We start from the raw sequence: 16,479 nt of genomic DNA, 5'->3' as shown, positions 1-16,479 counted from the left end.
CCGATATGCAGCGCATATATTTAGTTACAAAAAAAAAAGACACGGCAGAAAGGAAACCGAAGATGTCTTTTGGTGTTCGCGTATACGTCTATTTTTGTAAAACTGGCACAAAATGTTACGTTGAGCTTTGCAATTGCAAAAGGAAAAGAAAAGAAAAAAAAGGAAGAAAATGGCCATTATCAGTGTAAAATTAGATATCTGTTGTGTCGCCTTCAGGACGGCTTGTAAATTGTGGGCTTGCGTGCTTCTTTGTGAATTTACTCGGTATGGAGCCTCAATGTCAAGTACAGAATGCTTTAAGCACTGTCAATACGTTTCCGTCATGCTTTCACAGAAACCCGCTGCTTTTTTTATAGGAGCCGCACTCTCGTCGCTAGGTCTCAGTCGCCGGTCACTATATGTACTACTAAGCGAAGTGTTGTGCTTAGATAAATATTCAGTTGGTCAGCTATATGACCATGCTTCTACGCGTGCACGTTAGCTCTATGCTCAAAGCTCTCCAAGAAATGAAATTCCGCACCACAGACTGAGCTGCGATTTGAAACAAGGACTACTCTATTCTGAAGGGGAGCCCCCGACTTATTGAAGTCTCGTTCACACAGCCGTTTTTAGTGCTGTCACGCCATCAACAACGATGATCTTGAACGCCACAATCTTTCAAGGCATGACATCAATGTGATGGCGTTATTATGTAACGCCATCAAATATGACGGCGTGAGATAAGAAGAGAAAAAAAAGGGGGGAATACGAACATGCTCTCGAGATGCATTGTTCAAACCGGAAACCTGGACGGTCGCATTCTGGGCGTGGTTAGAAATAGATGTGTTTAGCTTTCTCTTTAGTAAAACACACAACCAATATTCGAAATTTTAGCATAACGGAGGCCCGTATCGAAATACGAAGAGGCGTGTACGCGAAGAGCTATGCTGGCGCCATCAGGTGACACTGTACTTAAACAAAGCGCTAACACCTTTTAGGGAAATGACCAGGGGTATTCCGCATATCGGCTTATGTAAACGTGTCCACAGCGAGAAGGTAATCATCACGAAGACATTTCTGTGGTATTTTTTCTGCAACGCAAGAAGGTTCTAAGTTACTTATGATTCATCACAGCGACAAAAAATTGTCCCCGCAAACGCCGCTGTTCTCGGATAGATCGCCAGATGTTCCTCTACATACGTCCTTGTGTATACGTCATATTTTATGCTAATGCTCTCCAGTGCTTGCGATTCTGAACGTCTGTTATATTTTAATTAAGCTACTGCCAACATGTATCAGCGCTAAAATTGGCATTATGCCATTTGGTAAATTTAGACACTTGTCACTCTCGACTGCTGGCGACTGACGTGCACCGGAGGCTAGTCTCGGAAGTTATCAGTAGTTTGAGAAAGTGCTGCGATTGGATGAACGTTCAACGCAGTTTTGTTCAATCGTCGTGCCACGTCAGTGAAAAAAAAAAAAAAATATTGTTTACCGGCTTCTGAAAACTATGCCCTCTTGCCTGAGAGAAAAAGGTCACACTTTCATGCGAAAGGCGAAGCGGCATTGCGATGGCAAATTAGTAGATAGCTATACGAAGTAAGGATAGTAGCGTTATCGGCCGTACAAACTTGGAAACATTCGCTTACCAAGTGAATTAACAAGCATGGTGTCAGCGCGCACAAGCAAACATGAACACGTCATATTCGATGAGCGCGGACACAAGCCGTCAAAACGCTGGTGTGAGCAAGCGCAGCAGCAGCCGCGAGCGAAGTGACTTATGTGCGGTCTAACGCTTTAGAGCAACAGCGGCTAGAACACAGCGCTCACAAAGGTATGAACCGTCTGCAGATGCATTTGAAGAAACGGCGCGCGACGGCGCGCGGCCGTGCAAAGTACGCATTTGTTGGCGGAGTGGCGCGGCCGCGCTGCCTCCCCGCTTACATCCATATATGGCGCGCGAAATTGAGCCGGTTGAGCCGGGATGGTCAGTTTCCCTTGCGTCCGGTCGCGAAATGCGCACTTGCTGCCGGAGCACAACGCCGCCGCCCCTCCCGCTCACCCCTCGCGGCCTTTCGCGCGACGGGAGACTGCGCGTTTGCTTTCCGCTTTCCTCCTTCGCGCGCGCCAGGTTGCGCCGCGATCGTCGGCTTCCCTCGCGCTTCCCTCGCTTCCACGCGCGGCGCCGATGTTATCGACCTTGCACTTTATACCGAATATCAAGCGACAGCGACGCCCACGACAAAAATGCGCCTGGAGTGTCCATATAATTGCTATCGCAAAAAAAAAAAAGAAGGAAACAAAGGGATGCGCCCTGGAAGGCCGAAAAAAAGATGCCGGTGTGAAGGAGGCCTAATGCCACGAGTTCATTGGTGCCAGCCATACGCTTGGATGAACCACTTGCGAATCGTGCGATGCCCATTGGAAAAGGGAGTATCTCGAAGGCGAAGACGATGCATTCGATGAGGCGACTAAATTATTGTTAAGTTTATTCTTAATGAGTAAAACGGTGCCTGTGACAACCGAAGGAGTATCAAAAGCACCCCTGCCCCCCTCCAAACACGAACACCGAGGTGGAAGAGATCCGGCTACAGTAACAGCTCGGGATAGCCCCAGAGGTATTCGTCTCGAAAACAACCGAAATAGCGCGTAAGATGCGTGCACCTTCGTATTCTTATGTTTCCCTCAAGATGAAACTAAAGGGAAGACTGGCGGCAGTGTATAGACAACCAGATCGCTCTTTCTGACCTCAGAATTTTTTCGGCATTAGAAAAGTGGATTATGAATGGCGAATGTGGAGAAACCGCGGAGAGAAATAGGGGAAGTGCGAACAATTTTTTTTTAAATTCCACTGACCAGAAACTATGGTGTCAGGGTGATTGGAATCAGCATGGCCGTACTTCTGTGCATTTTCATGCGCATGGGTCTCTTCTTTTTTTTTTTTCTTAGTATAGATAAAAGTCCAGAGAAGTTGCTAGGTGGAATTGTCGTTGATTTTAAGGGAGAAGGAGCATTCATGCTTGTATTCCTATGAATATATATATGTGTGTGTGTGTGTGTGTGTGTGTTTGTGTGTGTGTGTGCGTGTGCGTGTGCGTGTGTGTGTGTGTGTGCGTGTGTGTGTGTGGGGGGGGGGGTGGGGGGGGGGGGTGGGTGGTAGCCATTCCAACTTGTCTTTACTTTTACGGGGTTTTCTGGCATACCAATTCTCCCTTGGTAAACTTCGCCTGTTTGCACTCCACAAAAATAGTTTATCAATTTCGGTCAACTTGGTGTCCTCTCTGAGGGTGTCAGTTTTCCCTGCTTTCCCTTTCGAAGTCTAAATCACTCTTCTCCTAACTACACGTATTAAAGATTGAAGTCACATTGGATGTAATATTAGAAAACAGCATTGTTTATCCGTGATGTTTGACGCTTCACATTCATTCATACGAATATCTAAAAAAGTAGCGTTACCCCGAAAACATCACCGCAGAATTGCAGAGAACTGAGTCGAGCGAATCTCTAACAAAATTTTAACGCCACGTTGTTGCCCAGCACACTGTTGCCCGCTGACTGCGCCATTGCTATTTTGTTTTGAACCTCTACCGGCTTTCTGGGAGCTCTATCCGACGTAAACATTTGCAACAGTATACCCTTCAGAGATTTATAATCGTCGCACTAGCTGCCACCCTTCCTTTATTATATTGTTGTTAGAGTGGCAGACATTCCGCAGTTTGTCTATATCATACAAAAATTATGCTTGCGCAACTGTGTTTGTGTAAGTACAACTGAGCTTGTGGGGTGGCAATTACGTAAAGTATGCTATGTAAAAGATAAAAGCCACAGTGACTACGCACAGCTGGTATCAGCGCAGCATGCAAGTGTTAACTCTTACAGCAATGTTGCATGGCGTCATACGTTGTACTGTCATTTCGCTACTTAGGAAGACGAAAGCTTATGGCACGATAGGTGATTTTCATGGTGGAGCGTGTAACCGTCCTAATCAACGGCTTATAGTTTTCTTTGTTTTGTTTATTTTACAACAAAAGCCCCTGGGGGGACTATATGCCTGGATTTGATCGGATCTCATAAATAGCTGCAAATCTCATTGGTGTTCCTCCTCTTCAAAACACACACACCCACACTCACGCAAACGCACGCGCTTCATACATACATACATACATACATACATACATACATACATACATACATACATACATACATACATACATACATACATACATACATACATTACAATGGAATGTTCGGAGTCATCCTGCAGGTGACACAAGCCCAAATCATCGCCACTTCCAAACGGGCAAGGGCGTTATACGATATACGACCTTCGCTGAAATCTGAGATTATTGATGGTCGCGTCTGGGAGGCGTGGCGTGGCTGACCCATCATAATAATGCACTGGTTGATTTCTGGCCACGTTGCTCCCTGGTTGCTCGAGTGGTACCAGTTTCTGGGTCTTCGCACCTGTAGTTGCGATTTCCGTCGTGACGCCATATCAAGCGCGTGCCTGACTGCCACATCGCATTTGATAGCTGATATCGCTTTGCGATGCGATATCAGCTATGTCATATAAAACAAAGTGAAACTGGTCATTCCCCGGTGAGATAGTCCACCCACTCAAACGGGAAGGACTATTTTTCTTTTCTACCGTGTTTTTTATTTTTTTCTTTATTTGCGGTAGCGGGTGTTGGCTCGGTACTTTAAAGCGTATATGCGCCTTTGACAAAGCCCGTGCTCACGTACGCAAGCCGTCAGGCTCGTGGCGCAAAGCAAGAGCAAACACGACCTGTCGCAAAGCCGCATGCGACCGGCGCCTCGTCCGTTTATCTTCAGCCGCGGTGGGGGCGCCGAGGGAGAGACAGGTTTTCTCCGAACCGCCGGCGCGTCTCCAAACGGCGACGCTGCTATTGCTCCCTCGCCCTGCGCCGCTTCCTTCAGCGTCCTCGCTGCTTTTGCTCGATTGCGCGTCGCTCGTCGTCGTTTGTTAAAAGGTTGTCAGCGGCGCCCTGTCTTGTATAGGGACCGGAAAAGAAGCCGCCGACTGCGCAGCATAAAGATAATGCATCGCTCTTCCCCCTTGTCACTTCGCCCCCTTGTCACTGTCACCTAAACGGGGATCCTTTAACAAAAGCACGATGCCTTCCACTATGCTGCCCGATAGGTTATTTTGCCCCCCCCCCCCCTCCCCCCACCGCGAGCGCTTTATTGGCACTTTTTAAGCGGCTGCGATCGCGGCGCGATGCCCATGTGGCCTACCTCGTAGTAAGGCGATCCCTGTGAACCGCGCTTACGTATTTTCCAACCTCCTTGAGTTCTTCCTTTATGATTCGCATACCTAATCTGCGGATCATCTATCTGCACGCGCATTGCGTCCTAATATCGTGTATGGACTGAATCGTCTTTTTCGACGTTGATATGTCGGCATTCTTTTTTTTTTTTTTTGCGTTACGGTCTTTTTTTTTTTTCTATATTGCTTTGCTAGGCAGATTCCCTCACCCCCGCCCGTCTACTAAGCTTTTCCGACGTCGTGCGGCTTCAAAGTAATTTGTGTCCCATTCTGGAAGAATCTAATTATAGACGATCACCTTACTATGCGTGTCGCCAGTACTTGTCAGTAAGTCGGGGAAGCTTTGCATTAAGTGCAGCTGACGGTGTGTAACGTAAGCTTGAGTCAACATCTCTAATTGGTCTGAGGTCGTCGCTCTCATTCCAAGCGGACTGACTGATGTTTGTGATGCCGATGCTTCTCCCTCCTATTCTAATTAAAGCAAAACGTTCATTGAATAGTTATCGCTACAAAAATGCCAGACGACGTTTTCTGGGTGTGATGAAGCCTGCCGGTATTTCCTGCAACAAACATTTTGCTCATAACAGCCTTGCATTTATTTTTTTAAGAAACTTGAATGGGGCTTCAATGACTGCGAGTAGAAATATCAGATCAAGGAATTACGGAATCAGTCACTGTGAAGGGGCTTAATAATCGTAGCTCCCGAGTCATCTCCAGTGGATGCCCAGTTCACATTATATGTGCTAAGAACGATCGTACAGTGTAAGTTAGACATTTAGAATGACCGTAAGTTATCGGTCATGTATCAACGGTCGGGATTATATCTGTAACAGCGCCCAGCAAGAGTAATGTTCCTTGTGGCGGGTTCGTATAAGTGGCCTTACATAGAGCGCACACCCCGCGCACGTACGGACGCACAAACACACGGACGCAGGCGCGCGCGATCGCTAACGGCGCGCTATAGTTGTGACGGTGACGGACAGTTCTACTCGGTGCCTCAAGCTTGGAACCACTTGAAGTATTATACTGGGTGATCATTTTTACGTTTCGCGGAATATTTAAAAATAGCCTGTCGCAGATAACATATAACATAATATTATACTCCTTGAGCTGGAGTACTCAGAAAGGCGAACATTACTTGCACGCTCCTTAAAAATGCGTTCGCTAATGCTGCCTTCTTCACAGTTGTAGGGCCTATCAGAGAAGACCGCTTTGGAGATTTTTCTCTTATTTTACAAATTACAAGTGACGTCCTGCATTATGGGTGTGTTATGTGGATGCAGTGTGGAAACTTTCCATTACGGCGGCAAGTGTTACACAAACAAATTAAGGATACAAAAATAGATACTTACCAGGCGTGCATCAGTCGCAAACGAATCTAAATCCTCTCGACCTTTGCACCAGCAATCCACCGGCAGCGTAAACAGGACATCAGGTGCTAAGCATAGGCTAATAGCACTTGCTTTAAGGCGCAATCATTGGGCTCTCACGCGGCAAGCCTAACGCTCATGACGACTGCAGCGTCCAGCATAGAGAGAGTGAGTCGTGGGACTAATGTAGACTCGGCGGCAGTGCTTGAAGTGAGAACTCGCGAATATATAATAGGCGTGGCTATCGAATTTAACACTGTAGTTGCACGTTATGACCGTGAGTCACTGAAATGATTCTAGAAATCCATTCCTGTCAGCTTTCTCAATTTGCAGCGTTTTTCAGTTCAGGGACCGAGTGCACAAAGTTTTTGCTCGTGGCATTTCCACGGGGCAGCATCCAATAACTATGGGTAAAAGGAGGGACCTATAACGTGGAAGAGACATGCGCAGCGCTGACTTCCAACTTCTTTTTATTTGTCAGAGGGTGCGCATTTATAGTCAGAACAGCGCAAAGAAACATAGTGAAATCGAAGGTTTGACGACATGTGGCTGGTGAGTAAATTTATTCCAAAGGCAAGAGGAGGACGTCGATGAAAAAGGTGTGGCTAATAAGTATTAGACGTTTAGGCTTCAACACGGAAGCCTTGTTTACAAAACAAGAACTACTCGAAACAGCGCGCTTAAGTTTGATCTAATAACCAACCTACACATCTTGCATATTCTTGTTTTCTAAACAAGATTTCTGTATCACAGCTGAAATGTCTGATACTTACTCGCGAGACCTTTTATGACCGGCGTACTTTCCTTTGGAAAGTAACAGAGTTCAAACCATGTTAAAAAACAGTATATTCCTTTTGAAAAAATCAGACAAAAGCGGCGTTTATAGGGTTTCTCACCAAGTCTATAAGCATCGCTTTTCTCTGACTTTTTGAACGAAATGAGAGAATGAAGAAGAATGAAATCTTCTTCCATTTTTTGTTGTTTTTTTTGTCGTCTGTCCCTTGGCTTCTTCAACATCGCTTTCTTCGAAAAAATGTTTTACGTGGGGTTATTAGAGGATGACGACTAACCAACTAGCCCGAACTTCCGGTCTAGTGCCCGTCATGACCATTTCCTAATGTCCCACGGTCTTCGCTATGTTTGCCATCCATGCACTTGTACCTGTTCTTAAGAACCATTTAAGCTTGCGAATCGATCGCGTGGATACAGGCGCCGTTTTGTTTGAAACGCAGTGTGCAAAGAAGAAAGAAATCATACTTTGGCCATTCCTCCGCCTCTGAACTCATTTGATGCGAAAGCAGCATTCTGCCATAGCGAAGACCGCCGTCTCGTTTTTTTTTTTTTTTCTTCTCTTTCTTGTTTACTTGGTCGTTTCTCAGATTCTCGCGCCTTTCCACCATACGGGTCACCAAGAGGCGAGTCGTGGTCGGTGCCAAACGATCTGTGCTTTTTGCTCTGACATTTCGTCCGAACTGTGGCGTGCGCAAAATGCCATTCCCTGACCACGTGACGTGGCGTCGCTCGCAGGGGCGGCGTGCGTCTGCTTGTCTCCGGCGGCGGCGTGAGCGGAGGCGCGGCGCCGAAGCCGCCATGCCCGTGATCAGCCCGGGCCCGGACGAGGCGGCGGCGCAGGCCCTGGCGCCACCCAAGCTGTGCGCGGGCTGCGGCGCACCCATCGCCGACCGCTTCTACCTGCTGGCCGTCGAGAGACAGTGGCACACGCACTGCCTGCGCTGCTGCCACTGCAAGCAACAGCTGGACTCCGAGCTCACCTGCTTCGCGAGGGACGGGAACATCTACTGCAAGGAGGACTACTACAGGTCGGTCCATGCACTTGGCTCTGATAGGGAGCTCGGTGCTTGTAAGCGAGCTAGCGCGGTTTTCCGTCAAAGCATACTATTTTGTCACTTGGTGGTGACGTTGAAGAACACAGCAGCAATACTGTGAACGAGAAAACTAACTTTTATTGGGCGGACCTGTGCCTACAAAACAGGCTACAATTATAGCACAACGATAGCGGCGAACACGGTCGGCGATCGTCGAAAATTTGATTAGCGGGTCAAGCGCGTCGGCTTTTATACACCAGTCGTCGAATGTTCCAGAGTAATCGCTGGGACCCGCGTGCCTTCCACAAAGTTCTACATCATTCGCGTCGCGCACACATGCGGTCAGATTACACAACGTTCGGTCACAGAGAGCGGATGGAAGCATCGATAATATTCCAGAAACGTCCGATACATGCAGGCGCGTCCTGCGCTGTGCAAGAACATTCGTTAGGCGGTGAAACGTGTCGCTCGATAAAGACAAGTACACGTGTCAATATAGCGCTCTCACGAATTAGTCGCATATAGGAAACTAAGCATGCTCAGAATACGAAGTGACCAAAACCCCGTGGTAGGACTCGGTTAGTTGTTTCCGCGCGTTACTAAATAAAAATGAATAATCGTGTTTTACGTGCCAAAACCACGATCTGATTACGAGGCATGCCGTAGTGGGGGAGTCCAGATTAATTTTTACCAGCTGGGGTTCTTTAACGTGCACCTAAATAAAAGTACACGGGTGTTGTTGCATTTCGCTCTATCGAAATGCGACCGTCGCGTGTTACTATTTCCTGCATTCGTTTTTTTTTTTTTCACATGTTTTTTTCCCTTTCGATTGTCCATAACTTATTGCAACATGTTAAATGCACTTCTCGTAGTCTGCGCACACCGTGTTCTCTGTGTAATTTCTTTGTCTGCGGTCTCCGTGGTATGGTTTAGCGTAACGCTGCGCTTCTTCTGATGGGACAGAGTGGCGCAAGTGCGAGCGCGTTTATAAAAATCAAGATGACGGGCGGCCAATGACTGCTTGCCTATACCTTCAGCCCTCCAAAGGACGCTTGCTTCGAATCCGAACCGTAGTATGAACGGTGTATATCTCCCACCGCACACTGGTTGCGAGCGTTGCCGTGGCTGCTTTTCTGCCTTCCAGTGCAAGTAAACACGTGCCTGTGTGAGGGTTAACGCCCGCCCTGCCTTTCCTCGACCCGATTTGTTCTTTTGCTAATCGCGCGAGTCCTGAAGGTGCAAAATGTATCGCTTTATGTCCTCTAGCTGAGGTTTAGTGTTGCAAAGCACCCTATAAGAAGGGTCAGACAGCTGAGAATGTAATAGCTGCTCATGCAGGACACGTCGGGAAAAAGAATGAGAGAAGTGATACCGTGAGGCAAAAAGGTTATTCTACTCTTACGGAAGAGAACAAAACTTTGAAAAGAACAGCACTTCTTTGAACTGACCATGATTTGGTAGCATAAATTTAATTAACTATAATGTGGTATCGAGGCCTATGTCTTCCGAGCTAGACGGCCAGCCAAGACTCTCAAAGCAGACTTGAGGCGGACGATCGGGCGGCAGCAATTGTTCTCTGCCGTGAGCAAGCACCGAGGTCCCGGTGGGGCAAGCTTCCCCCGCTCGCCAGGCGCGTGACCCGGAGGGGTCGACCACCATGCTGATTTTGAGTGACCCCGTAATATAATTACTTCAAATTAGCCTTTAAGGGCTACTCTTCGATAGTTTTCAGAGTTTCACATGTAGAGAGCAAGAGGTTTCGAACATCGAGTATGTTTAATCCACTGCAGATGTCACAGTGCCAGTATTAGCCGGATTACGAAACGGCTAGCTCTGAACAGTCGCCCTGTGTTCAGCACAGCAACAAATTCGCAATAAGTTGTCATGTAGATCTGGGTGCCAAAAATTAAATAGCTCTACAAAAGTGCTCGGGCGCGATCGGAAAATGAGACGCCGTTTAACAGAATAAGAAAGCCGGAAAGTGCGCTTCTCCCACTGAGAAGGAGGAAGGGGAGTTTTGCTAGCTGCAGGCGGATCTGGCTTTGCAAAAGCTGCTGGCAGTCGCTCCGCCCACGCGCCACTTCTCAAGGCAGGTCGAGCCAGAAGTAAACCCGGGACAAGACACACAGGGAAGACTAATGACGACGACAACGGTTAATCGAGACGCAACAAACTGCCCGCCTATTTCCGCATAATTTCATTTCCCCGCATTTCCACATTTGAAACTGTAGTGGATATCCCAAATCACGCGGCTGCGCTGCTCGACACATCATGATTGTCACACGCAAGGTGGCGGTCCTCCCGCTGGAACAAAGCTTGCGCGCACGATCTGTATAGCAATCATTTTTGTCGCATATCCTTCCATGTTTTTTACGTGAGACCGTTAGCTTCAATAATGTTTCGAGCGAGATGTTGGTCGCCTTGCGCAGGGCAATTAAAGATATGTGGGAAAACTCTTGGACTATTTGTGAGAAAGGCTTCACAAATACCCCTACGAAATGCACATGTACTGCTATCAATGGCTCCCCGTGTTGTGTGATGCTACACTTTAGTAATGGTTGCACAAAGATTTGCCCTTCCTGCCGTGGATAAGGCCTCACTGGCACTGAAAGCTCTAGGGGAGGGAACTGCACTGACCTCAGTATGTTTCTCCCCCTATTGCTGTACAAAATCAAGCAAAATTCATTTTAATAACACTCACTACGAAAATTGCTATGATGCTAATTGAAGACATAATAGGAAGATGGGGGACGAGGGAGGGTTGGGGAGCGCCGGACGAGGTCTGCATTCCGTTTTCAGCATTGTGCAAACACCGGAGCACTGGTACAGCAGAAGTGCCACAGAAATGGCAAAAACACAGGTCAAGGAGAAGTAGCATGCCTCGAGATTAGCATGACTGCGATAAACACCGAGAAATTTGCATACACAACAACGTAATTACTAAAAGAAGAATTGAGCTTCTTAATATCCACGCAACAAGACGCAGGCTAGAATTACCCCATTGGTCTTTCTGAAGCGCATTAATGGCTACCTGGAGATGTTCTTGGCCAGACCCCATCGGAAGCTTCTAAAGTATGCGTGTACGTTGATGCACGAGCTCTCGCTTATCACATCGACACGCCCAATTTGGAACCCCCGGAATACGAGCCATCGGCAGCAGAACTTTTGGGCCCTCCGTTCTGCGCCATGGAAAGTATCGTTAATCTCTAAATGAGATGTTTTGGAGGAAAGAAGACCTCTCCTGTGTGTGTGTGTTTATCTCAAATCGAAATTTAAACCCAAGGAGCTTCTATGTTTAGTAACTTATGAACTTAGGCCTCCCGTTAACAAGCTTTTGTGTTGTTGGCATGATATAAAGCTGATTTTTTGCGCCTGGTTGCGCTGCCGGCTACCCTTTATCTGATCGAGAATTAGTGATTTTGGCGTATCCTCCCATGCAGTCTTGTACATAACTCTGGCGCTCTTGTAAATGTAACTTGTACATATCTAGCATGCATGTATACTGCATGTGTATATGAGACCTATCTACGTGCCCTATTCTACGAAACAGTCTAAACAACACAAGATTAAAAAGACACTGTCAGAAGAACTGGGCTAACAAAACAGCACTACCACTTAACATAATATGTTCAGAATTATAGTTATGGAAATAAAGCTCTTTTACGAACAATGCTTTCTCAGAAAAGCTTTTCATAGTGCATGCACATCCTAATCTAACCTAACCTGACCTAATCTAGGACATTTGTCTTGTGCTGCGGCGCAAATAACATCTACCACACGAAACTTGCTCGACAGAAAGTATACAGCGTCCCTGTCTGTTGCACGTGATGCGTGGCAGCTGAATGCTCTGCCTTATAGCTACATGTGTAGGGCTCTAAAAACGTTATAATTGTAAATCGTGCGAGGGGTTCAGAAGCGCTCGTCGTGTAAGCTATTTTTACTCTGCTGTGCCCCTTTAGACCGACCATGCATTCACTACACGTACCTTATCCTTTCATACTCAATTTTTGACCGACACGTTGCTGTTTTGCACTTTTTTTGTGCATGCCAGAGTATGCTATTATTATGTGCACTCAATGCTGTACTTGACTCTGCACATCATTCATGTTAGTGGTTTTGAGCCTCGAGTGCCAAGAGCAGTAATTCAAATGTAGCCGCACGTAACGACCATTGTGTTAGACTTACGGTCGCCGATCCGCGCGTTGAAACCTGCACGAAAATAATAATAATAAAAAAAACGTGCTTTCGAAGCCTGCGGCTGATCGCCGCGCCTGTCGGTACGAAAAAAAAAACGTGAACTGATCTGGCAGGCAACAGCTGCGAATGTATGCCAACGAGGTCGTAAAATTCGCACTGCCGCGTTTCCCATCGTGTGTGGGGAATACCCCGACGAACGAACTTGGCCGCGGCAGCCTGTGGCTCTGGAGATGCGACAGCACCTTGCAGAGTATGTCCAGACATGTTTCGTTCTTGCTTGCGTTTTAACGCACTCCTTCAAGCCTATCAGCGGAAGGGAGGGAAAACAACAGGTGAAAGGCAGAGAGGTTAACCAGATTAAGTGTCCGTTGGCTCCTCTGCACAGGGAGATGGTGTAAGGGGCAGGAAAGATAAGTAAACAAGAAAATGTTTTTTTAAGAAAAGAAGGAACGCAGCAAAATCTATCGATGCCACTTTTTTATAAGGTGACGTAACCGCCGTTGTGTTCGTAACTTTTTTTTTTCATTTTTTGCTTTCATCAGATCATCAAACCTCGCTTTCAATATACGAATTCACGACTAATCGAGTGCGTTTCAAATATTCAAAAAGTCGTATTGACAAAACCATTGCCTGAGAGCTTTAGGCTACAAAGAAAGTGCGTCGGAGTTATCTTCTTCCAATAACTGGCGGCTTCGAACGGAAAGCGCGTGTGGTTTCTGAGCACGAACTACATGTGCTGAGGAAGTTTCTAAGCTTTCACCCCGGAGAACATAATCTGAGCCCGAATTTATCTACACTGTCGCTGTCCAAATTAGTTCACAGGGATGACAGCCAACAACCCGACAGTGGGAAAGGCGACCTTCATTTTTTTTTTTTTTCGTTCTCGAAAGGCATGATAAAGACGAGAATCCATATGCAATTTGTTTGGGCAGCTCTAGTTGAATAAATAAAGGCTTCCCGCGCTTCAATCTGTTTTGAAAGAAGTTTATGGCCTCGTTGTCAGTCTCACTTCTTTGCCATTGGCTTTAGGGCTATGGTGAATGCTAAAAACTTACTGCGGACTGCCCACTTCCCTCTGGTCTTTTTTTTTTTTTTTTTTTTTTTTTTGAAGTTTATGGGGTTTTACGTGCTAAAACCACTTTCTGATTACGAGGCACGCCGTAGTGAAGGACTTCGGAAATTTGGACCACCTGGGGTTCTTTAACGTGCACCTAAATCTAAGCACACGGGTGTTTTCGCATTTCGACCCCATCGAAATGCGGCCACCGTGGCCGGGATTCAATCCCGCGACCTCGTGCTCAGCAGCACAGCACCACAGCCACTGAGCAACCACGGTGGGTCCTCTGGTCTGCGTTTAGGCGGCAGACAGGCCATATCCAGCATGCCGAAAGGGTGCATTGAACCGACGGAAAGACGGCAGACGCCTTTGCCGACGAATAAGTTCTGCTTTATGCCCACTTAGGTTCGGATTCAGAAAGCCGTTCTATGCTAAAAAAAAGAGTGCGTAAGTTCGTAAGGGTGAGGGACGGGATGTTTTGTGCGTAAGCATTCTGTGGCGAGTACCCCAGCAAAATTTGTCCGTCCCGGGACGCCTTACATCTGCAAAATAGATGCATAATTGGTCAAGTTAACACTTGCAATTGTTATAGTATTGTAATAGAATATGATTGGTAGCGACGGGTGGACATGCATAGGCTAGCTAAATAAGTAAGCAAAAGCGAAGTAGCAGCCGAGCCAAAGAATACTTACGAATTAGTCGACAACTCTGATAGTTTGTGTAGCATTTTTGTTTGTTGTTGGCCGAGAACACGATAGTGAAGGCTCCGGCAATGTGTCAATTTTGTCTTGCAACCTAAAGGCGTCGCTGATTCGGCTCCCTTGTTAGCGTTGCTCGGAGGAGTGAGTGCATGGTCTTGCGCTGCACTTTGCACGTAAAACACTCGAGCGGCTACTCCATACGTAAGGGCACCCCTTTATCCGCCGAGATCAGCAAAAGTATAGCACGTCGCCTTCGTGCCTTGGCCGTATGTGCAGCTGCTCGCGTGTAATGTCCTCTGGAAAGGTGCGTGCTTCATACGCACGTGGCTGTGTGCAGTAAAGATACCGGCGACCTGTGCCTGGTGCCAGGTGCAACATCAAAGGTGCAGAAAACTGCTATGCGCCGGAGACAGAACGAAGCGAACACACGCATTCTCGGCGCAGCTGTTCGAGTGAATCGAGATTGTGGCCTCATGCTGCAGGGCTAATAATCTTGTCAGGTGCGGGTCCGTTCATGCTGTCTGCTGGTGGCAAGTCTGCGTACTGTGCGCATCGACAGGGAAATTAAAGCGACAGTAATATAAGCAACACAAACGACTGCAGTCGTGAGTCTTATCTGTAGGTCTTTCAAAGCCGGTTTGTTTGCAGTTGTTGCGCCGTACCTATTTTCGCTGAGCAGTCTCACGTGGCGCACGTGAGGTGCTGTCCTGTTTTCTCGTTTGATGTTTTCATTATCTACTTACGGGGAAAATATGTGGCAGCCATTCATTTCGCTTCCGCTATGGAGCGCGTCGCCCCGGAGGCATTGTGACGCAATTGGGACAGACGTATGCGCTGGACCACCATCAGACAATCCGATTGGAGCGCCCGCGGTCATGTGCTGAAAGTGTTGAACGACTTAACAGCTCAAATGACGAACAAGAGTAGTGAGTGAAAGAAGGGCCGTGGTATAATGGCACGACTGCTTTCGCTTGATCCTGTTAACCTTGTGCCATCCATGTCCGGTCGGCCGTGGTGACAATGAAGACAGAGGGCCATTCAGACCATTTACAAAGCGCGAACATAGACAAATAAATAAATATATATATATATATATATATATATATATATATATATATATATATATATATATATATATATATATATATACGTGTGTGTGTGTGTGTGTCGCCATTTCTTTCGAAAGGCGACGCATCGACAGAAATAGAACAGTAATGCTCGTAGTTCTATGTGCAGCATAAATTGCAGTAAACATTCGCTCACTAGTTAAACACTAGCGTCACGCGCCCAAAACGCACACGAACAGAATTCTCTCGATAACACCGAGCAATCGCAATGACGACGCTGTCGTGATGGCGAGCGCGGGCTTCTGCGAGAAATCAAAATGCTTAATTCAGTAAGTAACATAACTGCACTAATTAATGTTTTAATTAGCTATATTACGGCACATATTGCAATTTACGAATTGTAAAACGGTGAGTTCGCATGGATGTATCCACTTGGAAAATATCTCAGGATGCATGACACCAGTATTGAGATATTAATTTTCAAAGTGTACGATGAAATACATTGGTGTTCCAGTTACTTTTGTGATTCAATGCATAAAACAGCGTTTTGAAAAAAAGTAAGTGGGACAACAGGGAATTCTCACCGCACGTTTGACGGCACATATCTCGAGACCGGTGGCATCCTCAGAATTCGTTCGAAGCGAACGTGCTTTGCAAACTCGCTATAATTACAATTCGTAAATTTGAATACGTGTCGTAAATGAACAAGTATAAAAAAACTTAATTCGTGGAATTTTGACAATTGGACAATCACGCATCTGACTGCTCGTGGAAGTAAGGTCCGCCTCACGAAGTAAGAGTGCGAGGTTTAGAATCATGCTACCTGCCACAGGTGATTTTTTAAAAATTTGGAGCAGCTAAAAGAAAAAGCTCATATAATTGCTAAACCAATAAAAATGAAATAGAATCGTGACTTTATACCGACCAAGTTGTATGACATCGGACTTTCTGTTCGCAGATGTCCGATTAGCAGCAGTTTACCAACACAGACGAAT

At 46.6% G+C, this 16,479-nt stretch overlaps 1 protein-coding gene across 2 annotated transcripts in view; it reads left to right on the top strand.

Annotated features, from left to right (window-relative positions):
* Positions 1 to 16,479, top strand: part of LOC126547361 (LIM/homeobox protein Lhx9-like) — a 68,249-nt gene that overhangs the window by 34,712 nt on the left and 17,058 nt on the right. The window contains exon 2 of one of the 2 annotated variants that reach the window (XM_050195338.3): positions 8,164 to 8,456. In XM_050195338.3, coding sequence (XP_050051295.1) covers positions 8,227 to 8,456 — 230 coding nt within the window. In that variant the 5' untranslated portion in view covers positions 8,164 to 8,226. Of the gene's footprint in view, positions 1 to 7,606; positions 8,457 to 16,479 lie in introns of those variants that run through there. The other variant, XM_055062811.2, reaches the window with a different exon arrangement.

Source organism: Dermacentor andersoni, chromosome 1 (assembly GCF_023375885.2).
Source record: "Dermacentor andersoni chromosome 1, qqDerAnde1_hic_scaffold, whole genome shotgun sequence".
NCBI classification, from domain to species: Eukaryota; Metazoa; Arthropoda; class Arachnida; order Ixodida; family Ixodidae; genus Dermacentor; species Dermacentor andersoni.
Note: the sequence above shows the minus strand (reverse complement) of the source record. Positions and strands in the feature narration are given on the sequence as shown.